This window comes from Carassius gibelio, chromosome A3, assembly GCF_023724105.1.
Source record: "Carassius gibelio isolate Cgi1373 ecotype wild population from Czech Republic chromosome A3, carGib1.2-hapl.c, whole genome shotgun sequence".
Lineage (NCBI taxonomy): Eukaryota > Metazoa > Chordata > Actinopteri > Cypriniformes > Cyprinidae > Carassius > Carassius gibelio.
The window spans coordinates 14,292,996-14,311,927 of NC_068373.1; the positions used below are offsets into that span (position 1 = coordinate 14,292,996).

The window sequence follows — 18,932 nt, forward strand, 5'->3', positions numbered from 1 at the left end:
CTGCAAAGGAACCCTCAGTGAGAGACGCCTCAAGTGGCAAGGTGGATAAGTGTGGAGAAACCCAGACGTTGTAAAAGAGCTTAAATGAGATACTGGATACACTAAAAATGGAAAATCTGTTTGTTCGGGTGTCTGATCAAAGCAACATCAGAATCATTCCAATTTTTTCTGCATTCTTCCCAATTCAAATGAGAAATGTGACTTTCTACCTAGGATTTTCTCTACATGGAATGGTAGCTTTTGACATTGGTTGCAGAGTGATACTTGCCATACTTTAAAACACAATTAAGTTTCCCAAAAGATGAGTTTATCAAATATATTCAACCATACCAAATAAATTAAAATAAAGTATCATTAAAAGAGAGCTGCATTATATAAATGTGTATAGAATAAGATCCATCTGGATTTGTTTTGAATTTGTATATTAATGTTGTTCCATTAGTGCCTCATAAAACAGTATGTATGATGTTAAAAACCTTTGTGTGGTTGTGTATACAGCAAATGGATTATAATGTTGTTTTATTTAACCTTGGTATGTTAAATCATATTTTTTCAAGACTTTTTACTTTACATATTTTAACACTGTAGGTACATATAACCAATTTAATAGAAGTACAAAATATATTGTTATTTAGTGTTATTTCCTTTAGTGATATTTGCCTGTATATATATATATATATATATATATATATATATATATATATATATATTTCATTATTTGGCTGGTGACTTTCAGTAAAATTCAATAATTGTAGACGTGTGCAGACTATTGTATAACAAAATATAAGGAATAGGTTTATGGTGAAGATGTTACAGTTTGCAATTCTGTTGTCCTCCTGTGATACACTGAACTTGGTAATAAATTATTGTGCCCTCTATCCAAGTCTAATGCTAAATCTGCTGAAATCCTGTTAAAATAACACCTGCCCCACAACTTTTCCTGTGTTAATTTACAATATGTTATTTACATGAATTCAAGAATCAAGGTTAGGTGTATTAACAGCGAATCTATGCACAGTGTTGAACATTTCTTTAATTCTTACAAATTCACACAAATAAAATGTTCCTGGAACAAATTATTGACAATACAGTCATGTCAAACCATAAATCATGATACTAATACACATTATCACCATTTACAACTGGATCAAATACGTTTAAGGGATATTTTTCTCCCAATTCTGTGATTTTCAACCGCTACACCCAGTTTTATCATTATCAGATATTTTATCTTTGGTAAGAAACATTATGAAATAGCAAACAAGAACATAAATCAAATAAATTATTATTATAGGAATTAAGACTAAAAGAATAGGATATGATTAAGAATTTAAAATATAAAGAAATATGTCATGCAGGTCATGGTACAGTAGATTATAGTAGACTGTTAACAGGCTATTGGGTTGTGCAGAGCTTCATGATTATGTGACTAGTTTCCTAATTAATTTCAATAAATGTAAAGGACTGTCTGTTTTAAAAATCACATCTTCAAAACAATGACTGCTACACAATAGAGACTTCATTCTAGAATCACATATAAATAGTATTGTATTAATATATACACATTACTGAGAAAAATTATTAAAATAAAGTTTGATCACACAGGTTTTTTTTTCATTGGTCTATTTCATAGGATCTATTTAGTTTAGAATTTTTAAGCACAGCATAATCTTCAACCTCTACTACACACAAAGATATACCCCCTGCTATACTTAGTGTTATTAATTCAAGTTTTTCAAACCACACTGCTATGATTATGGGTGTTAAACTGGAGTTCTGGTCATCTGCTCTCTAGGTGCTCTCAGATAGGTGAGTTTATGAATCCCTGTGGTGTCAGTACAGTGATCCCTGTGCATGTTCCCCGAGGAACTCCTCCAGCACAGTTATGACTCCACAGGCCTCAGGAAGGCTGCTGTGCTCGGCCCGTGCGTTCTGCAGCAGCACGTCCCCGTTCCCACAGCTCTGCAGGAACAGACAGCAGTGGAACAGAGCGTAGTGGCTCATTTCAGCCTGACGGATGAAGCGCTTCAGGTGGTTCATGTCCTGAATGGCCTGCATGGAGAATCATTGTGCACGTTAAAGACAGTCAAAATTATGATTTGCCATTTCCGAATGTCACCATTTTTAATCTGTTCCCATTGACTTCCATTGCATGGAGCAAAAAAACTATAGAAGTCAATGGGAATGAAACCTGTTTGGTTATCTTATCTTGGTTATATTATCTTTGTGTTCAGCAAAAGAAAGAAATTCATACAGGTTTGGAAAAATATGGGGTTAAATGTAAATGATGAAAGAATTTCAAATTTTCATGTAACAAGGTTAACATAATTTTTTGAGAAATGTTATGTTAAAGGCAAAAAATAATTGTAAATAATAATAATAATAAAAATAATAATAATATATACAAGTAAATATAAGTATATTTAATATAAGTAAAATAAGTAAGCATCACAGATCAGTGAATGCCATACAACTGTTAAATATATTGTCTGGATACTAGGTTACTATTTTTAGTATTAACCTAGTAAAACTTAATCAGAAGCAAATGAACCTTAAGTTTAAAGTTCTCCAGGATTTGGCGGAGAAGGAAAGGGTTAAAGCGCTCAGCAGCATTGAGGAAGGCCTGGATCCAGTCATCGCAGAATCGGTTACTGACTGCAGAGACACAACATTATCAAAAGAAGACATTTCTGAAAGTCTGTGCATTTAGTAGAGGTGATGGTGCTGCTGCTGACCTCTGTTGGTGAGTGTAGGTGGGCTGGTGGAGCAGTCGATGATCAGGCTGCTGTGAGAGTCCTCTGAGATGGCCTTACAGAGGGAGGCTGCAGTGCTGTCTTCCTGAACTAGACCCTGCAGGCTTGCTGCTTTGATAAATCTAACGAGACAATCAATCGAAGTTGTAATTTACAACTGTAAAAATGTAGCAGCTTTGAATATAATGTTGTTGCACTTACCTTGCTATATCTGCTTTTGTCTTCTCATCTGCCCCTGTGACCTCGAAAAGCTTGTGACTCAAAGCCTGCAGCAGAGAAGTAGTTCCATTTCATATAATACAGTAAATTATTGCTTTCAATTATGATTTTATGAAACGTATCTGATCTAGACAGCAGTGGTTTCTTACAGCATGCAGAAGGTAGCCGAGGTTCGTCTGCAGCAGCTGAACCACTCTGTGAATGTGCATAACTGACTCTTCATACCAGCGGTTCAGGTAGGGCCTGACTTCGGTCTCCAAATTCTGCATCTGTAGCCAGAGGTTGCCAAAAAGATTTACAGCAAATGCATATAAAAAGCTGTGTGCTAGCAGACAGGACTTCAAAACACTGGCAGGTTTTCAACATGATTATTTCCACTGTCAGTGGCAAAAACGGTCCTCACCTCTAGAGTCAAACAGCCCTGGAGACCCTGGACGTACTTGTCTAGTTCAATTCTAAACGTTTGCAGGGTTAAAGAAAATGTTTCACATATCCTATTAAGATTTCATGTCACTTCATTCTTTAGTGCACAATGCTGTTTTTCCTACAGTTTAATTGTCAGTCGTTTGTGGTATAAGGATATATATTTAGGCCCTTCTCTGATCCTCCAAGGAGACACACCACCCAGCCGTTGCCGTCGGCCTCAGGCTGTTCTGGAGATTTCTCCTGCTCCAGCAGACAGCAGTAACAGCCCAGCGCTTGCTCAGGGACGCTTCAACACACACAAACACTCAATCACTTCAGATTATACAATGGCAATGAGATATGATCTGGATATTTAGTTCTGCACTGAAGGATACTTAACAATAAGTCATGCAAATGTATTAATTATATTATACTCTTTAGCTTGTTATAAGTATATTATACTCTTTTTTTAGCACTATTTATACACTATTATTTATTTTGATATTGTGAATTAGCTTTCATTTTGATATTTTACGTTTTAGATTTTTAGCGATTTTGCCATGTTTGTTTCATTTTTGTGTATTTCTATTAAGCTCAAATGTATTTTTATTTTTTAGATTTAGTAGTCAAACTAAAATGACTTATTTCAGTTAGTTGCCAAAGCAACATTTCCAACTATCATCAAAGAGTATAGAAGTAACAAGAGGCGAAACTCAATAGAACGTTTCATAGCAACAAACGCACCCATGCACAGAGCTGCAGCTCCGCCATCTTGGACTGAACGCAACACAGATGTCATAGAATTGAATGATACCGGTTCGTTTCTAGTTTTTAATATCTCTATAGCAGACATCCCATGTCTCTAAAATGTGAAACACAAAGTTCAGATTCTTTTGCTTTTAAAACAAGATAGATATATCTATATATATATATATATCTATATATATCTATATATATATATATATATATATATATATATATATATATATATATATATATATATATATATATATATATATATATATATATATATATATATATATAGAAAAATCTTGTTTTAAAGAAGACATTTGCTAGGTCATTGTTGAAGTGAAATAAATTATGAAAGTGTAAAATATATATAAAAAAATATAATTATTTATATTCTATATATATATTATATAGAATATAAATAATTATATTTTTTTATTTTCAGTTTCACTTTCATAATTTATTTCACTTCAACAATAACCTAGCAAATGTCTTCTTTAAAACAAGACCAACCATACAGTAAGTCTATATTCCAAAGCATTCTTGAATTACAACCATTTAAATCGCATATTTTCAGAGATGAACACCTGACCTGGCAAATGACCGCTTTATTAATCCATTGTTATCACTAAATTAACCCTTTAACTGTCACCCTTTTTTCGCATAAACATGAAAATCACTATCCAAACTTAAAAAGCCCATTTCGAGTCTTGACCCAATTTTGACCAAAAATACAACATTAGCAAACTGTTACTGCGGTCATGTGATAGCTTACATTAACGTTACAGCACCTGTAATCGTTGACGTTAGCTCACTTTAATGTTAATAAAACACTTTTGTATTTTACCTCTCTGAATCTTTAGGGAATCTATGAAATGGTAGTTGCTTGGTTGTACACTGATAGTTGTTACAGTTAATGGCAGAACACTGTTTTCTTTGTTTCCAATTTACAGGGTGGACTATTGTAATGGGCACCTCACCGGCCTTCCCAAAAAGACCGTTAGACAGCTGCAGCTCATCCAGAACCTGCTGCCAGGATTCTGACTAGAACCAGAAAATTTAGGATTGATTTTAAAGTACTTTTACTCGTATATAAGTCACTAAATGACCTAGGACCGAAATATATTGCAGATATGTTCACTGAATACAAACCTAACAGAGGACTCAGATCATTAGGATCGAGTCAGTAAGAAATACCAAGGGTTCACACAAAACAAGGGGAGTCCTCCTTTAGTTACTATGCTGCCCGCAGGTGGAATCAGCTTCCAGAAGAGATCAGAGGTGCTAAAACACTAGTCACATTTAAATCTAGACTTAAAACTCATCTTTTTAGCTGTGCATTTGTTGAATGAGCACTGTACAATGTCCAAATTGATTGCACTATATTTTCACTGTTTTTATTTTATTTTATGTTATTTTTTTATGTAAAATCATTTTCTAACTGTTTTTAAATGTTTTAATCATTTTAAAAGTTTTAAAATTGCTTGTTTTATTTTTATTGTTTTTCTTCATCGTTATTTTACTTTCTTTTATATAAAGCACTTTGAATTACCATTGTGTACGAAATGTGCTATAAATAAACTTGCCTTGCCTTACAGACGCTGCAGTGTATACGGTAGTTCTGCCAACGGTAAAGCCGTTGGTTCAGTCCAAAATGGCGGCAGCGCGATAGCAGCGCCATCTAGCGATTGTTGTCAAAACTGCAACGGAGTTTCGCCTCTTGTTACTTCTATACTCTTTGCTATCATTTTATATTTTTCATCGAACATTTTCTATTTTATTACTCTTATTTTTCAAGAGTTTTAGTTTTAAAGTCCCCCTGAAGTCAATAATTTGTGAAACTACCACATTTAGTGTACGAGGAACCACGATTATGCAAATTAGTCCCAGTCTAAACTAATTATTAACTAATTATTCCAGTATCTCACTCCCACTAGGATCCTGGAATAATTCAGCCATATATGTTTGAATGAAAAAACTGATTCAGGAAAAGAAGATGAAGAGCGCGTTATCCATGGTCCGCTACGTCAGTGTATCAGAATCGTATGTACTGCTCTCTGCAACTTCGGATATCATTAGCTTTTGACTTGAATATGTTATCAAACAGCTAATCATGTGTTGCTGTTACACAAATCTTCATCATCTCAGGAAGCGACCGTCTAAAAATCTAAATCCTTAGGTAGAAACGCTTTGCTAATGATACATAAAGTCCCATCCAAACAGCCGATGAGACTGATTACATGTTTGTGATGGTAAGAAATAGGCTGTTTCAAACCACATTTCTGATACTTTGGTACTCAGCGGGTTTTAGGAGAAAATGCTCAACAATGTGTTGACTGATGAATTTGTGCATGGTTTGTCTTTAAGCATACTAAAAACCCCAGACAGACATGTAAATAATGTTACACACTCGATTTCCACCACAGGGGGACTTAAATAATAACAACACTGATATGATGTACCTTAGCTCCACCGTGGCAATGTTCCCCATGCCCCCGAGCAAAGCGCCCTTGCTCAGCCTGCGGGAGATGTAGCTTCGTAGCTCCGGCTCGGCCTCGGGGGGCAAGCTGGCGTCCAGCAGCGTCAGACTTTAAGAGCGGAAAACATGTGTTAAACTAGAATATCAACAATGAAGGACAGAGTGAACAATTGGACAGATAAGCAGTCAATGAAGCAATGATGTTAACCAGCGGCACCTAACAGATACAATCCAACAGAAATATGGTACACAGTCTGACGTTAGACAGATTAGTTCAATGGTTATGAATGATGTGTGCAAACCAACATGATGAAAAGCCAGACGCAGAATCCTGAGCGTTTTTTGTTTGTTTTTGATTGAAGCTGAACACTGAAAGCCACGGGACTGAAATGACTGAAAAATGACGGATGGACCCTTTTTACCTAAAGTCTTCCTGACTTGTGGTTGAGTCTGACCTCCTCTGGCTCCAGGCCACACTCTCTCCAGAAGCCTCAGATCTGGGTAGTTTGATAATGGGTTTAATACTTCAGAAGCATTATTAATATGTTAAGATCTCCCAAGATTCTCAATGGCCTACATGGCCATGCATGGTGTTTTACAATGTCTATATACCATGTACTCATCCAAAACACAGTCACATGACTTCATTGGGCTAAACCACTATTATGAACTATGCTTCAAATTAAAGAAATTCCTGGTTTTGAGCATGGCTTTGAGTCATGCAAGTGTATGTTTAATTCAAATGAATTGTTAATATAACCTAGAAAAATGCAAAAGACTAGCTAGAGCTAACTATGCAAGCTTACATCTCATGTACTCCTTAATATCCGGGATAAAAGTGCAAATTATTCCTAAAAACAACTAGAATTTTGTAAAGGATCCAGCATTTGGAAAGCCTCCTTAGCATAACGTTACCTAATGCATGGCATAGTTACATGTGGAAACCACTGCACCTTGTGTTCTGGTAGTAGTATATGGCATAGTAGCTGTTAATCTGCTGTATTTTTGGGCTGTATCCTGCGATCTCTTCGTTGTCGAAGTCTGCATCCCTTTCATCCACGTCTATGGACTCCTGGAAGGAAGAGGTCTGGGATGTAAACATGTCTCTACAGAGCCAAAAAAAGACGAGCGACACTGATATCTGCTACGGATTACGTGCAGTTCCGATAATTAATAAATGTCAGTCACAAAGTTGTTAACGCACTGAAGCCGTGTCACTATTTTGTTAAAAAATCTATTTGAATGCTACGTGACATTTAACTAAAGTCATAGTAGTGACAGCGATACTGGTACGCATGCGCTGTGATTGTGAACGGAACGATCGATGTTCTGAATGAATCTTTTAAGTTAAGGAGTCATTTGTGTTCGCTCTAATGCACTGACTCATATTTTCATCACACCACCAGTCCAGGGTGGGTTTTTAGGCTTGGGTACAATGAAAGTGAATTGGCTTTTAGTGGCATATCAACTTATTTGATGTATGTTAATAATTTAAGAAGTCTGAAACCAATTTATTATTATTAGGCCACTTTTTACAGTTATTCCCAGTCAACTGGAGGGGAAATGTTTTGTTGTAATTTGTGTGGAAAACGTTTTTGATATTTAAACACTCTTTTAATAATAAATAATAATTAATAATACATTGTCTTTAATAAATATGTAGACACGAAAATTGTAATAAAGTAAAAAAGGCGTTTTGGTCGACATAAGTGTTTGTAACGAATCAGTTAAATGAAATAACCCCCAAAATACATTTTTTTTTATTAATGTTATGTAAACAAAATAGATAATACAGATAACTCCAATAACATTTAGGTTTCGAACACTTAAGTACATTAAAAAAGATGACAGTATGTTTTAAAATAGCACACAAAGACTATTATTGCAACAACGTAATGATGTCACACGATGTGAATGGTTCTTTTTCGTTTCAAAAGATCCGAGTCACTTGGATGAATCAAAGCGGATTCACTACTGCGCATGCGCTGAAGAGGTTTGCGTCAAGCGCGCCAAACATCACGAGCACAGTATCTGCGTGCACTGCTGCTCTACACCAGATTACATTATAGTACTCTACTGTAATCGGCATACATTTTAAACATGCCGTCAAATGTAGAAATAAAAGCAGTTTTACGTGACTTGTCTTATCTCACGCAGCGTGCAAAGGAGCTGAGCGGTTCGGACGGGACTGTCATCCGTCAGCAGGACACGTTTTTCAAAGTTCCCACAGGACGCCTGAAACTCAGGGACTTCCAGGATGGTACTGGACAGTTGATCTTCTATGAGAGACCAGATACAGAAGGACCAAAGCTGTCAAACTACTCGATAACCCCTACCAACGACCCACATGGGCTTGTCAAGGTTTTGACGGATGCACTTGGTCAAGTGGGGCAGGTGAAGAAAGAGAGGAGGCTGTACATGGTGGGACAAACCAGGGTGCATGTTGATTGTGTGGAGGGCCTGGGGGACTTCATGGAGCTGGAGGTGGTGATGAAAGAGCAGCAGAGCAGAGAAGAAGGAGTGTCCATCGCCAATCAGCTCATGCTGGACCTGGGAGTGAAGGAGGAGGACCTGATAGAGGGAGCCTACATGGATCTCCTGCTGAAGAACCAGCTAAATGGACATGCACCCTGACCAGATGTGTCTACTGTACTGCACATCTACATAGCAATCTGTCAATGATAGACTTATTAACCCTAACACTGCTTACTCTGATATAAAGACATACATTTTATTGATTTTTTTTTTTACCTTAAGCTTACTTTCTCTTTTTGTACTGCTACACAGAATAGTCTGTTGAGATTAAAAGCATGATCTGAAATAATAAACAATGTGCATTGGTCAAGTTTGGTCGATTTTTATGATAGATAGACAGATAGTATGCATGTGTTGTAACTTTTTGTCTCTCTGTGTTTAATTTAAAGAGGCATTCTATCCTAAATGGGACCATAAGCAAAAATTTTAATAGACGGGACAAAAAAAAATAGATAAGCAAAATTAAATATATAAATAAATTAAAATAAATATTTATAAAAATTAATACATTTATGCATTTAGCAGACGCTTTTATCCATGGCGACTTACATTGCATTCCGGCTTATAATTTTCTCCTAACGTGTTCCCTATATATATATATATATATATATATATATATGCAGTATATACATAGATTGAATAAAAATAAAATAAAATTTGCAGAATATAATAAAATTCATTAGAATGGAATAATAATTTTTATTTTTTTACCAAAAGTTAAATCCGGCCTTTAAAGAAAATTTTAAGGATTCAAAGAGTATGGAAATACAAAATTAACTAAAAATGAATGGTGAATATTAATGAATATAATAATTTTATAAACAGAAGTGAAAAGTTAGGGGTCAGGTCGGATGTAGTGAGACTGGAAACTAGAGTTGTGACGTTCGCGAACGAACCGATTCTTTTGAACGGCTCATAAACATGAACGATGGGAGCCGAGTCGCGACTGGAGAGGAGCCGTTCTTTCTATCGTTCTTTTTTCCTATGCCTGTTCATACAAATGAGCTCCGCCAGGAGACAGAACAGTCATAGGGGGAGGGGCGCACCCAGCGCAGGCCAACCCTTTATAGCGTGATGATATTAGTTATTAGTTGTGCATGCATTTACATTGCATTTTGTGTTCATTTAAACTTATTTTAAAATCATTAAAAATGTTCTTTTGTGATACTGTACTTGTATAGAAATGTTTCACTAAAAGCTGTTTTCCACAGACATTCATTGCAGCCCACTTTGTTATTGTTCATTGACTTGAAGGGGCTGATGTCCTATTTGCAAAGTTTACAGTAGTAATAGTATGTAGTATGTAGACATTTCCATTTTATTTATTCTAATTTTATCTACTTAAAAAAAAAATAGTTTTCTATCAAAATGTTCTTGTGTGATAACAATGTTCTTGTGTGGAAGTGTTTGTAGTAAAAGCTGTTTTGCACAGAAATTCATTGCAGCCGGCTTTGTTTTTTATGTTTATTTGTGAGTAGGTATTGTATGAATAACATAAGTCAACGTAGTTTTACACACACACACACACTTTGTACTAAAGGTAAATCAAAATAATGATGTCACTGTCTAAGCAGAGGGATTTGTGCAACCCTATGGAATATAGTCGACACATGAGAAATGAGGTAATAATCAATATTTCAGAATAATTCAAACTCAGATATTGGTGTGTGATATCTGAGCTTTAATTATTTGACTACAAATCTCACCTCATAATACCTCCCAGTGATTATTTCCAGGATAAACTGAGATGCTCCCAAGCTGGCTTCTTAAAACTGACTAAATATTTAAAAAGAGCCAAAAGAGCCATTCTTTTGAACGGCTCTTTGAAAGGAATGGATCGCGAAGATCCGGATCCCCTCAAAGAGCCATAAATCCCATCACTACTGGAAACAATGCGTTGCAATGAACAGTACAGTTAGAGACTGTCTACTGGTTTACAAAAGGATTAGAAATAGAGAAAGGCAACAAGAAAGCACTGATGAATGTAAATATTCTCTAGTTCGAGTGAATGAACATGTAGAGATGTTTCTGTTGTCATGAGACGCTCCAAACAAGAAGGTGGCAGTCAAACAGATGACTGCAGCGTCCGTCTGTGTTCTCGCGAGACTACATTTTTCTCTAATCGCGCCGCGCGCCCCTCTTCCTTCCTCTTTCCGCCATATTGCAGAACTGGTAAGATCCAGGATCGCTACAATGCTTGTATAATCTGTTTTAAATCACGGACATCGTTGTGTATCATCCACATTTAGACCGAAATATATGTGTATGAGCAGCCTAAGCGCCAGGTTTGTGACTCATTTGGTCACTCATGCTCGTATGAACGTATATATTGCCCTGATGTCCAAACCTCTCCAGCGTTCAGCAGCGTCTGTCCGTGTTTCTGAGGGACGGACGGGAATAACCCGAGTCAAACCAAAGTACTCAAGCAGTCCGGTGCCTCTTTTTAATCACAAATATACGTTATTATGAAAGGAAGGTTTATGGTTAAAACAAACCCCGATAGCTTAACTGGCTAACTTAAATGCACCGCCAGAACGTGAATCATAGCGCACAGTTCTGGAGCAATTGAATAACGTTACAGTTTTGCCTTCTAAACAATTGTTTCAGTTTTCAAGAAAACGTAATTAAATTTTTTTTATACATCCTGTTTTTCGATATGTACCTGGCTTTAAAGTATCGCTTGGCAGTGATACGTTTGGGCTATCTAACTGGTATATGAACTATATATATATATATATGAGATAAACCACGTGTTTTTCTTCCTCCGCAGGCATCATGGTGCGCATGAACGTTCTCGCCGATGCGTTGAAAAGCATCAACAATGCAGAGAAACGTGGAAAACGCCAGGTTCTCCTCAGGCCCTGCTCTAAAGTCATAGTGCGCTTTCTTACTGTGATGATGAAGCACGGTGAGTGAGTTCCTGAGCATTTCAGAGTGTGAGTTTGACACAAGAATCCCTGCTTTCTGCTCTTGTGTGTTATGAAAAGCATGAATTGGTCTGTCTTACATGTATATTTCATCCGATGTTGTTGCAAACCTACACCGTTGACTTCTGTTGAACCTGAGTGATGTTACCCAGAATGCCAGTTGAGAGTGAATGAATGACTGACAACATTTTCAATCTCATGTGGTCTTTTGCAGGTTACATTGGCGAATTTGAGATCATTGATGATCACAGAGCCGGGAAAATTGTAGTCAATCTCACAGGGAGGCTGAACAAGGTTAGTGGTTTAATCAACTTGGATGTTAACAATACATGTCTAAAATGACACCAGAAAGTCTAAGAGACTTGTACAGTTTTGTGCAATTAGTGACCGCTTTAGAGCTTTCTTAGCTGGATAGATCATAATCTACTACGTATTTTTGCAATGAAGAACAACCTGGAGTGCCTTATTGCTTTTATTAAATAGCTACTGCGGGATGAAAATATTAAGTACATTATAAACTTAAGTTGTATTACTAGTATATTTCATCTTTTAAGTGCATGTTGCAGGTTAGAGACCCAATGAGAGTAGGTATGTATAGAAAAATTATGTAGGAACTAGATTTTTAAAAAAATTATACTTATAAATACTTTAGGTTTCTGGAGTCGTTTTTGAGAAAATTTTACCTCCACATTAAATTGAAAACCATAAGTGATGTAAAGGGAGGGAGTGCTGTCAATTTTAGCAACAGGAAAACTTTGGATTGCAATGACAGTTCGGACACTGAGAGAATTGTAAATGTTTATTCATACTCGTATAACAGACCAAAGCCATACAATTATGAGCCTGCTATAGAGCCAAGAGAACAGGGACAGGCCAGGATTAATCTAATAATAATTAGTTTATCCGTGCCATTGATCCTGGTGACCACAAACTCCACTATGAATAACTTATCTAAACAATTGCATGTAAAATTACTAATTGTATTTTTGACAGTGGCAAGTCTAACACGGGCTAAATAAGGCTGCATTCACACTAATGCACAGATCTGTTTTAACAAATCAGATGTTTTGTCCTGTACTTAAAACTGACTGTTTACTAGAGACGCACCGATGTATCGGCCACTGATATTTATCGTCTGTTTTTTTTCCCTCAATTTGTTTTTTTTCTCCTCAATCTACAACCATTGGCATATCAGCTGTGTAAGGAAAAATGCAGCTATAACAAACGGTTAAACTGCGCAAAGGCACTGAGCTATACAGGTGCATCTAAATAAATTAGGAAAAATTCATTTATTTTAGTAATTCAACTAAAATTGTTAAACTTGTATATTAAATTCAATGCACACAGACTGTGAAGTAGTTTAAGTCTTTGGTTCTTTTAATTTTGATGATTTTGGCTCACATTTATCAAAAACCCACCAATTCACTATTTTAACAAATTAGAATACTACATTAGACCAATAAAAAATAATTTTTAGTGAATTATTGGCCTTCTGGAAAGTATGTTCATTTACTGTACATGTACTCAATACTTGGTAGGGGCTCCTTTTGCATGAATTACTGCCTCAATTCGGCGTGGCATGGAGGTGATCAGTTTGTGGCACTGCTGAGGTGGTCTGGAAGCCCAGGTTTCTTTGACGTCGGCCTTCAGCTCATCTCGATTTTTTGGTCTCTTGTTTCTCATTTTCCTCTTGAAAATGGCTAATAGATTCTATACGGGGTTCAGGTTTGCTGGCCAGTCAAGCACACCAACACCATTGTCATTTAACCAACTTTTGGTGCTTTTGGCAGTGTGGGCAGGTGCCAAATCCTGCTGGAAAATGAAATCGGCATCTTCAAAAAGCTGGTCAGCAGAAGGAAGCATGAAGTGCTCCAATATTTCTTGGTAAACGGGTGCAGTGACTTTGGTTTTCAAAAAACACAATGGACCGACACCAGCAGATGACATTGCACCCCAAATGATCACAGACTGTGGAAACTTAACACTGGACTTCAAGTAACTTGGGCTATGAGCTTCTCCACCCTTACTCCAGACTCTAGGACCTTGGTTTCCAAATGAAATACAAAACTCTCTCTCATCTGAAAAGAGGACTTTGGACCACTGGGCAACAGTCCAGTTCTTCTCTTACCCCAGGTAAGATGCCTCTGAAGTTGTCTGTGGTTCAGGAGTGGCTTAACAAGAGGAATACAACAATTGTAGCCAAATTCCTTGACCCGTCTGTATGCCTTGACCCCAGCCTCAGTCCATTCCTTGTGAAGTTCACTAAAATTCTTAAATCGATTTTGCTTGACAGTCCTCATAAGGCTGCGGCTCTCGGTTGGTTGTGCATCTTTACTTCCACACCTTTTCATTCCACTCAACTTTCTGTTAACATACTTGGATACAGCACTCTGTGAACAGCCAGCTTCTTTGGTAATTAATGTTTGTGGCTTACCCTCCTTGTGAAGAGTGTCAATTGCCGTGTTTCCACCGAAATTAACAGCTGCAGAAATGTACTTAGTTCAGGGATACAGAGCAATTACAATGAAATGAAATATCAATTTGCCTTTATTTTCATTTGAAATAATTTAAAATTACATTTCATGACACAATAACAGAAATATTTTGAAAATGATCTGAATAAATGGTGGTCAATCACAGTGCTGCGTGAACCCAACCAATCAGAATGTTTAGTGCCCAAGTCCCGGCCCCGAAAGTTCCGGAACTTTGAAAAAGTACTACCTGGCCAGCAGGGACTTTCTGAGGGGCATTTTTTTTACCCGGAACTTTTAGTTCCTGGTTCCTGCGGTGGAAATCCACCGAGTACTGGCCCAAAGTCCCTAGTTCCTGGGTAAAGTTACTGCTGTGGAAACGCGGCTAATGATTGTCTTCTGGACAACTGTCAGATCAGCAGTCTTCCCCATGATTGTGTAGCCTAGTGAACCAAACTGAAAGACCATTCTGAAGGCTCAGGAAACATTTGCAGGTGTTTTGAGTTGATTAGCTGATTGGCATGTCACCTTATTCTAATTTGTTGAGATTTGATGTGTTTTTGTTAAAGGTGAGCCAAAATCATCACAAAAGAACCAAAGACGACTTCAGTCTGTGTGCATGGAATTTAGTTAGTAAACTTTCACAGTTTCAGTTGAATTACTGAAATTAACTTTTCCACAACATTCTAATTTGAAATGTACCTGTATAATGTCTGTTGACTAATCCTAGCGCTGCTGTCTGCACTTTAATGCTGATCAAATAACAAAAGACAAAATATTGCACACCTTTGTTACACACAGCTGCTGCATGCTCTTTGAAACGAACGCACACAAAAAAAACGTGAGCATTTGAAAGCATTGAGCTTTGTGTGTCCAGGATGTACGGCATTCCAAATGGCATAAATGATACCTGATTTGGGAAAATACTGCAATATGAGGAAAAAAATAAGCTCAGAATTAAAGAGAAAATCGCAATGCATTGAAGAATCTTTTGTGATTTGTAGTCTCAGCTGACAGACTGAAAAGCGAAAGGCACAGCTGGTTTTAAAGGAATCTTTTTACATTTACAATACATTCATTCATTTAGCAGGTGCTTTTATCCAAAGCAACTTAAAAATGAGTAATTACAACAAGCAGTTCATCTGACGGGGACAATAACATGAAGTGCTAGCAAACATTGTCCATAATAGCTAGAAAATGGTGGGATGCAGGTGCACTGTCTTTGACTACAGATATTTTATGTGCATCAATCACTCAACGGTTATCTAAACATTTTATGTGATGCAGTGTGGTGTCATCAGCCCACGGTTCGATGTGCAGTTGAAGGATCTGGAGAAGTGGCAGAACAACCTCCTTCCATCCAGACAGTTCGGGTGAGTAATAGCCAGTGTCTACCAAAAAAATTTTTAAACGCTGTTTTATCAACATTTGAGGTTTTTTTTTTTTTTTTTTTACATTCTGCATTCACATTCTGCATTCACACTAGATACTGATGGGTTTAGGTTTGTCGTGCGTACTTAATTTTCAGAGATTTTTTTTAACATCAGCTGCATGCTCAGTAATGATTGAATATAGATATCTGACAGCTACAGCCTACTGTGGTTTCTGTAGAAATGCTAAACCCAAATCCTTATAGCTTTAGGTTACTTAACATGACCGCAAAAGGCTAGATGAATAAAAATATTAAGTTTAGTGTTCCCAAATTAAAGAGATCAACAGCATGTGCATTGTTTTGTCAAGTCACCTTTATTTATATAGCGCTTTGACAGTAAAAGGCAGTTCATCATTGAATTCAGTGATGTCTTCTCAGTTTAAATAGTATCCGTGCAATCATTTGCAATCAAGTCAACGATATCCCACTTTGTGGGAGAAGGCAGTAGCTGCTCAGTTCTTCTGCCATGATTGTGTAACCCCCCCCAATTATTGTAGGTGGTATAATTTTTCCACAAAGAAAACTTGGCCTAGAAATTGTATATGGAACTCTGTAATCTAGTGTCAGTGGCTCTTACATGTTATTGTACTATTTATTGAGATTTAAGCTTTGTCATTTGGCCCATGTTTTGTAATCTCTTGCAGTGATCTTGAGATTGATCTCATCTAAAAGCTCCTGCATGCTTTATGCTGGTGTCCTTTCAGTGTTTTTTAACCAACATGGTGGTTCCTCTGTGTGTCACCTTATTGTAGTAAACGTTATGTCTATAGTAGTGTTGGGCGAAATGATCATTTTTCAAATCGTCATATCATCAGCCCGTGATCTCGATGATACACGATATTCTCATGCATTGGTTGAGCAAGAGAGAGACTCTTTGTTCTTGTCATAGCATAACTATATGGTGTTTTAAACCACGCATGTGCGCGAGAGAGAGAGCATATGGAATCACAAATAATCGAAAAAGTATACTTTAAAACATACTGATAAACTAACGTTAAATATAAAAATGCTGTATTTAAAACAGCTAGTTCATATAAAGTCGGATGCAACTGTCATATCGCGTGTCCTGTCACATTTGCCACATCTGTGCACGGAAGCTGTCAGTCTAAATCCTGCAAAATCAGTCAACGGTGAAAATCAATAGTAGCTTTCATTTAAAGTCCAACAGTTTAACACTAATATTAGACATAATCGAACATGCTAAATATAAAAGTATTCAAAACGGGTAAGTTCATATATTTGGAGTAAAGTTGAATTGAATGGATGCATCAGTCATACAGCGCTCCGGACTGCGCGCCTCATGACGAGACCGGCGCACCGCCGCAGAAACAGGAATGAGATGCATTCTAACATAACTGTGGCATTAAACTGTTTTATATTGCACATATATAATATAGGCCATTCAGATTACTTGTTCAAGTGCAATGAAAAACCTTATTTCAGCAGATGATGCATGTCTGTTTGTGGATGGAGACTTTGTAACGGCCAAAACTCTGTATTTTGCATGCATCACATTATAGTGCGTTGTGCATGAAAATAAGGTGAACTTCTAACGTAGTCCTTCTACGTCATCACCACACAGTGAGTGTTATAAGTTAAGTGATCAGTCTTCAAGAGAAGGACTACGTGAGAACCACTATGGATAAGTTCCCTCTGTCGCCTTGTTATTATTATGTCTTTACTTTATTTGTAACACCAAGAAAGAGTTAATCTCTCATGAATGAGAAGAGCGCGTACCAGCCATTAAATGTGTGGGACCCCAACTCCTCGTTTTCTCTTTCATTTCATGGATTTAATGTTATCCGAATCAAAGCGGACAACTTTAGCGACTACAGGCTCCTCCTGCGCTTGTGGTGTTTGTGAGAGTGAGTGAAATGTGGTGTTGAACTGAAATAGCTGGGCAGTTTGATAGCCAAATTATAATAAGCCGCCTAATAAAAATAATAGTTATTATAATTATTATAATCTAATACATTAGGAAAATGAGCCTAATATCGTCTTATCAACAGAGAAATCTGCTTATGTCTATCTCTATCGTCGATACACGATACTGTCGTCTATCAGCACAACCCTAGTCTATAGATTAAAAGTTTTTCCCTTTTATGGTGAGCAGTTAGTGTACAAAATGTTCATTTTAGGAAATCTTTTGTTTCTCATTTGCATCAAAATCCATGTTTTTAATGGAGGTTGTTAATTTGACCAAGCATAAATTGCTGCTATATTTGTGACAATTGATCCCTTTTTATTGCTTTGTTTTTTTTGTTTTTTTTTAAATATCTTGAAAATAACAGCTATGTAGAACAGAAGCTCCTAAGGTGAGATGCTTTCAAAGGGCAGCAGCATTTTGGACAGCCTGGTCATGCTTTGTCTCTTTATTCTCCGCAGATTCATTGTTTTGACAACCTCAGCTGGCATCATGGACCATGAGGAGGCCAGACGAAAACACACAGGAGGCAAAATCCTTGGGTTCTTTTTCTAAAACATGTAAAATCAAATAAACAGAGTGGAAGAAAAGTTGTATGTGTGCTTTGCTTTCTTAATCCTTAACATGCTATGTTTTCATTCAGACTAGCTAAAGGAGCAGATGTAAACCATAGGAAACATGATGCATTTCTATATGGGGAACTATTGTTCTGTCAGTTTTGATGTGATTGACACATCTTGAGTTTGGCTGAAAGTGTAATATTTAATTGTCTATTGATGCGGTCGTAACACAAATTACACAGCAAACAGTGAAATGATGCAGATCTAGATGAAAAGCTTCAGTTTACAGTTCAATTTACAGTTACTGCTAGAATTTTAGGTTTGAGTGTTTTACGTCTGTTTGCTGGGAAAAGCATGTTTATGTGAAACTGAGGTTGTGACAGAAGAGATGCAGTGACTTCAATCACTTGCTCCGTTTTTACTCAAGTTGCAATATTTCATGTCTGGCAACTGCAAGAGGAATGAAAGGAGTGTGTT

At 36.8% G+C, this 18,932-nt stretch overlaps 3 protein-coding genes across 4 annotated transcripts; 2 read left to right on the forward strand and 1 right to left on the reverse strand.

The window, feature by feature from the left end:
* Window positions 1–1,013: 1,013 nt before the first annotated feature.
* Window positions 1,014–7,922, reverse strand: LOC127948506 (protein Njmu-R1). 2 transcript variants are annotated; one of them, XM_052544984.1, is made up of 10 exons: window positions 7,560–7,922; window positions 7,029–7,103; window positions 6,590–6,715; window positions 3,556–3,684; window positions 3,376–3,433; window positions 3,122–3,241; window positions 2,955–3,019; window positions 2,736–2,875; window positions 2,552–2,655; window positions 1,014–2,052 (listed from the first exon to the last, which is right to left on the reverse strand). In XM_052544984.1, the coding sequence occupies exons 1-10, from the start codon at window positions 7,706–7,708 to the stop codon at window positions 1,834–1,836; spliced, it is 1,185 nt and encodes a 394-aa protein (XP_052400944.1). In that variant the 5' UTR covers window positions 7,709–7,922; the 3' UTR covers window positions 1,014–1,833. The 2 variants fall into 2 exon arrangements, with proteins under 2 accessions (XP_052400944.1, XP_052400950.1); XM_052544990.1 differs by lacking the exon at window positions 7,029–7,103 and having other exon boundaries at window positions 7,560–7,921.
* LOC127957085 (uncharacterized) lies at window positions 7,707–9,451 on the forward strand. Its single transcript, XM_052555461.1, has 3 exons — window positions 7,707–7,761; window positions 8,544–8,674; window positions 8,764–9,451. Exons 1-3 carry the CDS (start codon window positions 7,707–7,709, stop codon window positions 9,238–9,240), a joined length of 663 nt encoding a protein of 220 aa, XP_052411421.1. The 3' UTR covers window positions 9,241–9,451.
* A 1,711-nt stretch (window positions 9,452–11,162) lies between these two features.
* Window positions 11,163–18,485, forward strand: LOC127948518 (40S ribosomal protein S15a). The gene is made up of 5 exons (XM_052544999.1): window positions 11,163–11,313; window positions 11,912–12,049; window positions 12,283–12,362; window positions 15,827–15,912; window positions 18,357–18,485. Exons 1-5 carry the CDS (start codon window positions 11,178–11,180, stop codon window positions 18,448–18,450), a joined length of 534 nt encoding a protein of 177 aa, XP_052400959.1. The 5' UTR covers window positions 11,163–11,177; the 3' UTR covers window positions 18,451–18,485.
* The last annotated feature ends 447 nt before the right edge of the window (window positions 18,486–18,932 follow it).

Coding starts and splice junctions, on each gene's coding strand:
- LOC127957085 (XM_052555461.1), top strand. CDS start 7,707: ATGTCTCTACAGAGCCAAAAAAAGACGAGCGACACTGATATCTGCTAC. Junction 7,762..8,543: donor TGATATCTGCTACGGATTAC/GTGCAGTTCCGA, acceptor TCGTTTCAAAAG/ATCCGAGTCACTTGGATGAA. Junction 8,675..8,763: donor CTACACCAGATTACATTATA/GTACTCTACTGT, acceptor TATCTCACGCAG/CGTGCAAAGGAGCTGAGCGG.
- LOC127948506 (XM_052544984.1), bottom strand. CDS start 7,708: ATGTTTACATCCCAGACCTCTTCCTTCCAGGAGTCCATAGACGTGGAT. Junction 6,716..7,028: donor ACAAGTCAGGAAGACTTTAG/GTAAAAAGGGTC, acceptor CCGCTCTTAAAG/TCTGACGCTGCTGGACGCCA. Junction 3,020..3,121: donor TCGGCTACCTTCTGCATGCT/GTAAGAAACCAC, acceptor TCTCTGCTGCAG/GCTTTGAGTCACAAGCTTTT.
- LOC127948518 (XM_052544999.1), top strand. CDS start 11,178: ATGAGACGCTCCAAACAAGAAGGTGGCAGTCAAACAGATGACTGCAGC. Junction 11,314..11,911: donor TCCGCCATATTGCAGAACTG/GTAAGATCCAGG, acceptor CTTCCTCCGCAG/GCATCATGGTGCGCATGAAC. Junction 12,363..15,826: donor TCACAGGGAGGCTGAACAAG/GTTAGTGGTTTA, acceptor TATGTGATGCAG/TGTGGTGTCATCAGCCCACG.